This window comes from Limanda limanda, chromosome 17, assembly GCF_963576545.1.
Source record: "Limanda limanda chromosome 17, fLimLim1.1, whole genome shotgun sequence".
Lineage (NCBI taxonomy): Eukaryota > Metazoa > Chordata > Actinopteri > Pleuronectiformes > Pleuronectidae > Limanda > Limanda limanda.
In genome coordinates, this window is record NC_083652.1 from 11,171,828 (window position 1) to 11,179,936 (window position 8,109).

Sequence of the window (8,109 nt, forward strand, 5' to 3'; positions counted from 1 at the left end):
CACGGCCTAAAGACACTGGTCTGCAGTCGATGGGACGAAACCAACAGCCTGGTGGGAATTAGGTTTATTTAAAAAGTCTGTCTGTGCTTTGTGAGCATGGGAATCAAACCTGTGGCGTTTTTAAATCCGCATTATGATTCACACTGGTTTTCTGGTGTCTGAGGTCATGTGACTAACTCGTTCTGAATCCTGCCTGTGTCAGTGTGTGATATCTGGAGGACTTTATAATGTTATAATATAATATGACACGTGTTTCACTTGAATCATGTTAATAAATCTCTATGTAATAAACCCGCAGAGGCTCATGGGAGCTGTAGTCTGTGATGGTTGTGGGAGGACCCATGGGGAGGAGCATGGCGTCTCCTCGCCGCCATCTTGTCTGTTGTGTTGTTGAGGACCGTCTCCTGTGGACAAGCGGGATGTGCGCAGGTCTGTGTGGTTGAGTTCGAACTTGCGGGGTCATGATGACTGGCGGCAGCGACTTCCACAAGAACTACAAGCAGGAGCCGGAGTGTGCGATGGAGCTGGAGTCCGACCTGATGGAGCCCGAGCGCGGGGAGCTGGACTCCGGCGTCCCGGCCGCCGGCTCCTCGAACGGCAGCGGCGGGGAGGAGGACGAGGCGGAGGCCGGAGGCCGCGGCCGGGAAGCCGGGGGCTCGAGTAGCCTGCACAGGCCGGGCGGAGGCTACTGCGGCGGCAGAGAGCAAGAGGTGTCGGTGGAGATCGGAGAAACGTATTTATGTCAAAGAGCCGATAAAACATGGCGTGAGTTCCTACACCACAGTCACGTGACTTCACGAGATGAACACCTGGTTTATTGATTGTCATGTTGTGTTGATCCGAGCCTCGTTGGACTTTGTGTTACATTAAGATGAACGTGACACTGTAAACAATGTAAACATGTTCCCGCGCCACGGACACACGACACGCAGCTTCCGGTTCGGTGCTATGACTTCTGCCGAAGTGCAGAAAGTCCCAAGTGGTTTCAATATGCACCGGGTCGAAGCAGATCCCGGTTCAGATGTTCTCCAGTTATTAGATTGAATCTTTAATTTTAATAAACCCTGATGAAGTCTGGTTGATGAGGTTTTCTTCATGGTTCCTTCATGTTTCCTTCATGGTTCCTTCATGGTTCCTTCATGGTTCCTTCATGATTCCTTTGTGTTTCCTTCATGGTTCCTTCATGTTTCCTACATGGTTCTTTCATGTTTCCTTCAGGGTTCCTTCATGGTTCCTTCTTGTTTCCTCCTCAGACACAGCCGAGGTGATCCAGTCCAGACTGAACGAGCAGGAGGGCAGAGAGGAGTTCTACGTTCACTATGTGGGATGTAAGTACACAACCTCATGTGATACACACAATTACACATCAGACCCCCCCCTCACACTGCTCAACAATGGCGCTGCTTACCTTGTCGTCCCGGCTCTGACTCATCACCTTCACTGAGGAGTTTATGTTACTAAGCAACCAACTGCAGAGACAATCTACTTCCTGTTTACATCACATGACCAGTGTACATGTGTGTTTGTGGGGGGAGGGGGGGGGGGTATTATTGAAATGGAGCTTAACAACTTGTTTGGATGAAAATTTGTTTGTACTTTAACACCAAAGTGTCTTAGAACGGACGTGGCCTTACTCTCCGCTCTTTGCCTGCAGTCAACCGGCGCCTGGACGAGTGGGTGGGGAAAGCCCGACTGGCGCTCACCAAGACGGTGAAGGACGCGGTGAGGAAGAGCACGGAGATCGGAATAGTTGGGGACTTGGGCGACCAGCCGGAGAGGAAGATCACACGCAACCAGAAGCGGAAGCACGATGAGATCAACCACGTGCAGAAGGTTCGATTCTCTCATGTGATTATTTCCTGTTGTGTATGTTGAGGCTCCTGATTGGACGGAACGTGACTGATCTTCTTCTCTTTGTAGACGTACGCAGAGATGGACCCAACGACAGCTGCACTGGAGAAGGAGCATGAGGCGGTAAGTGTGTGTCTGTGTGTGTGTGTGTGTGTGTTTGGTGCAAAAAGAAGAACCTTGTTCTGGAGCTTAGTGGGTTCAGTTGTGTCATAATAACTTCATTTCACCACCTTTCCTTCTCTCTGACAGATCACTAAAGTGAAATACGTGGATAAGATCCAGATTGGAAACTTTGAGATCGATGCCTGGTACTTCTCACCATTTCCAGAAGATTACGGGAAACAGCCCAAACTGTGGATCTGCGAGTACTGTCTCAAGTACATGAAGTATGAGAAGACCTTCAGGCATCACCTGGTCAGTGCTGGTTTCATCTTCATCCATCAGTACATTTAAAACCTGAATGTGAAGCAGGTGTTTTAGCATCGCTGGCGACCTGAACACCAGATGTTTGACCCTGTGACCTTTGTGTCTTCAGTCCAACTGTCAGTGGAAGCAGCCTTCAGGGAAAGAAATCTACCGGAGGAGCAACATCTCCGTGTTTGAAGTGGACGGACGAGACCACAAGGTGAGAAGCTCTGCTCTTAGAATACAACTTAACATGAGGGGACGTCTAAATCATAAAGTTATTATTATTCTCCACATTACACATTGTTTCATTGTCTGCATGTGTCATGTGACCGTTTCAACCCAGTGACGAGTCGGTGCTTTATGGTCTGTTTGACTCTAAATGGTCATAATTCACTAAATGAACATCAGCAGTTTGAAGAAGACTTGAAACTACAGACAGTCAGAAACTCCTTTCATGTTTACTGACGTTAGAAAGTGAGAAGTCACTTTCTCTCAGACTTCAGGAGGTTTTAATCTGTGATGATGTCATACTAACCAAGTCTTGTCTCTGTTTGCAGATCTACTGTCAGAATCTCTGTCTACTAGCCAAACTGTTTCTCGACCACAAGACGCTTTATTTTGACGTGGAGCCGTTTATCTTCTACATCCTCACTGAAGTCAATAAACAGGGAGCGCACATAGTCGGCTACTTCTCCAAAGTGAGTCTCCCCCCCCCCTTGCTTGGGACTGGTTCCAGACTTTTATCTGTGAAGTGGATTCAAACATATTTAAATGCATCGATCTAGAATTCACGAGTGTTGCTCCTCTTTTCACGACAGATTGTTGTTGAATTCATTGAGATCCAGTTTAACAAACCTTAACGTTGATTGTTTGTCTTTGTTTCCAGGAGAAAGAGTCGCCGGACGGGAATAACGTGGCTTGTATCCTCACGCTGCCGCCTTACCAACGCAGAGGCTACGGGAAGTTTCTCATAGCGTTCAGTGAGTGATGCAACACAACGTGTGGAACTGCACCAAAGCTACGGCTGGTCTGGTTGTAGATACAGTTATTATCAACAAGCATCATCATCATCTCTTTTTGTGCTGCTGTGTGTGTGTTGTGTGTCTGTGTGTGTGTAGGCTATGAGCTGTCTAAGCTGGAGAGCACCGTCGGGTCTCCTGAGAAGCCTCTGTCTGATCTGGGGAAGTTGAGCTACAGAAGCTACTGGTCCTGGGTTCTGCTGGAGATCCTTAGGGACTTCAGAGGAACGCTGTCCATCAAAGACCTCAGGTAGAAACACGCCTCTTCCAAACGGCAGTGCTCCCGTGTCCCGGGACCCAGATCCCAATCCTCACGTCCCTCTGTTGCTCCACAGCCAGATGACCAGCATCACGCAGAGCGACATCATCAGCACGCTGCAGTCGCTCAACATGGTGAAGTACTGGAAGGGTCAACACGTGATCTGTGTGACGCCCAAGCTGGTGGAAGAGCATCTGAAGAGCGCCCAGTACAAGAAACCCCCGATCACAGGTGAGGCTGGTGGAGCAGGAAGCCCCTTGTTTCATGACCTTTCCCTCGGGGGTCTCACACTTGTCGTCTCTTCCACAGTCGACACCATGTGCTTGAAGTGGGCGCCGCCAAAAAACAAACAGGCCAAGTTGTCGAAGAAGTGAAGTACGGATCCAGGACCCGAGTCCGTCAGCGAGTTGGATCATCGGCTCCTCCCACTCCTCAACGGACCCAACCCCCCAAACCCGCTGTAATAAAACCCTCTGTACATAATTATTAGTAGCATCTGTCTGTATTTTCTTAAAATATATGTTAAAAAACTAAACATGGCTCCTGGTTTCTTCTTTCTCCTCAAACAACTGGTTCTAAAAGTCCATCACTCATATTCCATACAATGGGATAAAGTTATTTAGAATATTAAGCTGCTACATTCAATTTAAGAAAAGTCAGTAAAATATGTTTAGCTGATCGAGTGTGAGAAACGTCAGAGTTTCCACTATTCAACATTTAAAGAAATTAAACCACTGATCTAATAATCAGCTGCTGATCTGATTGGTTCGGAGCCGTCACTGGTTTATTAACGACACCTGAGCTTTCACACGATGGTTTGAAAAGTTTGTTCACCACAGAAACTCATAGCAGAGAATCTACTGGTAGGTAACAAGACTTTTCACTGAAGGTGATGGAGGTTTGAAGCTGGAGAACAGGTGAGTGGTTTAAATAATCCTCTGGGTTTTATTTCTTTCTGTTCTTACAGTAATTTGAACTTTATGTTTGCATTAAACATTAACATCCAGACGTACTGGCTCCAGGTTCAACACAAAGCTTTGAGTGAGTGGGTCGGATGCAGGAAACAGAATCAACACATGAGGGCAGCATCACTTTGTTTCTGAGTTTTCTTCGTTGAATTCATTTCTGTTTCCAGTTTAATGGAGTTTTCTTTGTAACACGTGAATATCCTCCTTTTAATCAGGAGTAAAACACAATAATAAATGTTTTCACTGATCTTGAGCTCGGAACTAACTTCATCACCGTTAAATCATTATTTTAACCACTTTTATATTTCGGTTTGATTTCTTTCTCTCCTTTTGATGATAGTTTAAACTGGATGATTGTTTTTATAATTGTTTCTGACAATTATAAAGTGTTGCATGATCTTATGAACTACAGGTTCCATTAATAATCTGCCGATTGTCTGTGTAGAAATTTATGAGTAAAACATGTTTTTGACTCATCAGCTTCTTCAACATATGAATTAAAAGCTGGATAACAAAGATGAAATGAATCTGGAGTTTTTAACAAACAGCTTCAATAACCTGCAACAACACAGACATTACACACAACTTTGTGCATTTATACAGTTAAACCCACTGGTATAATTTGATTTATAGATAAAATCACATTTATTTAATAACCAGTCAAAACAACAGCAGGTTATTTATTAATGAGAAGTTAGTGAATGTTAATATATATGTTAAATATCTAACAACGGGGGGTCCAGGACGTGTTTAGCTCAGCAGAATAACATGAGTGTGTTCTATCAACAGTTTATATTATCGATGTGACACGTTCTGCTCAGAGTCACATGCTGAGGACCATGATTGGCTGCGTCCAGCTGTTATTGATCAGCTGTATGGATGATTCCATCGCCGCCGGCGGTCACTGCTCGTCACAAAACCACATGCGACGCTGAGAGAACAGAATCCTGAGCTTCACATCACAGTTTGGTGATTTTCTCTGTGATTGTTTGTGTGCAAACAGCAAGCGAGTGTCAAGAGAATCTGATCCATTCAGACAAACAGCCCAGGAACCACAAGGAGATTCATTTTTTTAATTCAAAAGTTGTACTTTAAAAACCACTACAGTCATTATAAGGCATTCACAACAATTCCTTTCTTTTGGTTTTGGACATTAGAGACAGTTTAGATGTTTTCAGCGAGGATTTCCTAAAACAGAAGAGAACAGCTAAGGCACAACACGACCTCCAGGGAGAGAAAGATGAAGACTAGCGAGGAAATGAAAACAGAGCGACAGAAAAGAAAAACCAACTGAATCGAATGAAAACCTCTTGTCTGGGATTTTCCTCCAGAATCTAACGACTTCATCATCTGAACATTTTCACTCCATCTTAAAAATCCTCTAGAAACGGTTAAATGACTCCTCAGTAACTTCAAACTGTTCATCTGTTGGATTTTTAACAAAATACTATTCACTCGTCATGTGAAAAGTACATATTGGACATAAAATGGCTCTTAATTTAAAAATGAATAAAATTTATTTGGAGCAGGAACAGAAAATAAAGTTTTTCTTTCTTGATGTTGGACATTTTAGACGTTGAGCTGAAACAACTGATGGAGCTAATGGTCAGATTTATGTTGAACTGGATTCGTCAGGTTTTGAACCCGATCACTGGATCAAACAGTAAAAAGCTTGTTTCTTCACAGAGACACAAACTGTTACGACCCGAACATCTGGGAACATCTGCTCCTTCATGTCTGAGACTGAATCAGGTGAAACACTGACGTTCTGCTCGTGACCTTCAGCTGCTGATCTGTTCATTGTGAGCTTTGTCGTCATAGTTACAAAACTCAACTCCAGTAGTTTTGGTCCCAGAACAAATAATTAATCAAGATGTGGAAACTTTACAAACTGGAATAATATTAGATATGAGCTTTGACAGAAACGAACAGGACTGGAGCTTTAAATAAAAAAGGACAACACGTCTCCACTTCCTCCGACGAATAAAACGAAGCTAAAATATCTAGAATATGAACGCTGCCGTCGGGAGGTGATGACATCATCAAGCGTCTGTGGAGCCACAGTCAGGTCCCACACATACTCGACAAATCAGGAGTCAGCTGTCAATCACGACGTCTTGTTTTCATATCATCAAATAACTGATTGAAACCAAACTGATTAGAAACACTTGAACAAACATCAGAGAGATAAGAACGACCTGAAATGACAGAAACATCTTTACAAACATTTATTTAACGTCTATTTGAGTTTTTAGTTTAGTCCCATCTGCTAACATGGAGGAGGTCAATGACCTGTACTGCAGCCAGACACCAGGGGGCGATAGAGACGCTCTGCTTCACTTTTGAGGAGCTGTCGTGTCGTCCATCTTTATTTAAAGTCTCTGTTTTGCCCAAACGAAGATTAAAACTGGTTCAAACACTGGAAACAGAAACATTTGGCACTTCTGACATATTCAAACTAAAATCTAATTTTTATTGCAGTGACCTGTTAATCAATCGCTCTTTATGCTAAGCTAACCGGCTGCTAACTGTATAGACCTGGGTGTTTTCAATCTAAACATCAAAAATGAAATAACATTATTGTAAATGTCTAATGCTTCTGGGGTTTATTAAAATGTTTCTGCTGAAAACGTGCAGTGGAGACACGTGATGTTTGTAGTGAATTTAAAAGTTCTCAGAATTTGGTTCTCTTCAGAATATGCTTCCTTTAAAAAATCTTTAAAGAAAATACAGGTTTTATTAAACAAGTTTTTCAGTCGTTGTTTTCACCTTCAACATGTTCTGGTTGAATACATGAATATTATCGAAAGTTTATGTAACAACGTTTAAGTGCAATAAACTAAATTTGTTGCTTTTATTCATTTTATAATTTGACCATATACATTTACTCGTTCACCAACAGCAGAATCCGGTATAAAAAACAGGACTTGAAGAACCTCCTCCATTTAAAACCTGCAGCTGAACTTTATCACTGTGAATGTGAGGAACTGAAGACCTGATCCCCTTCTGCTCCAAAACCCAGATTCATCCCTCATTTCAGAAAACAACCTGGTTTTTATAAAAACTTGAGAATAAATTACTCACACAGCAGAAGTTTGCTTTGACACATCAGTTTCTACAGAGAAGAGCAAATTAAAAAGAAACAGGAAGTGAAAACACTTCAAGTCTCAGGGTGTCTGACAAGATCCAGACATCACACACACAGACACACACACACACACACAGACACACAAACAGTGAATGGTGGAAGTTCTCATTCGGTTTTTGGCAGCGTTGGTTTAAACAAGTACAACTTTCTATTTTAAATTCAGAGTTACTTCTATTGAGTTAAATATCTTAATTTAGGTCTGAAACAATCACAGTGAGAATGTTTTGTGCTTCGACTGGTTGAAAAATTTCTGAACTGAGTCACGAGATTTATTTAATAATTTATTATAATTCTGTTTTAATCTGAAGAGCAGGACAAGAATATTCTCTGCATTTGATGGTAAAGTTCAATATCTCTCACGATTTCCACCCATCAACAAATAACTGTTAATAAACAGATACGTTGTTAAATTATTATTGAATTTCTAAGCAATTTGTAGTAAAGAATTGAGGGTTT

At 42.6% G+C, this 8,109-nt stretch overlaps 1 protein-coding gene across 1 annotated transcript; it reads left to right on the forward strand.

The window, feature by feature from the left end:
• The first annotated feature begins 380 nt into the window (after positions 1–380).
• kat8 (K(lysine) acetyltransferase 8) lies at positions 381–4,072 on the forward strand. Its single transcript, XM_061089670.1, has 11 exons — positions 381–765; positions 1,254–1,328; positions 1,655–1,833; positions 1,921–1,974; positions 2,101–2,265; positions 2,387–2,476; positions 2,817–2,957; positions 3,146–3,239; positions 3,378–3,528; positions 3,614–3,768; positions 3,847–4,072. Exons 1-11 carry the CDS (start codon positions 462–464, stop codon positions 3,909–3,911), a joined length of 1,473 nt encoding a protein of 490 aa, XP_060945653.1. The 5' UTR covers positions 381–461; the 3' UTR covers positions 3,912–4,072.
• The last annotated feature ends 4,037 nt before the right edge of the window (positions 4,073–8,109 follow it).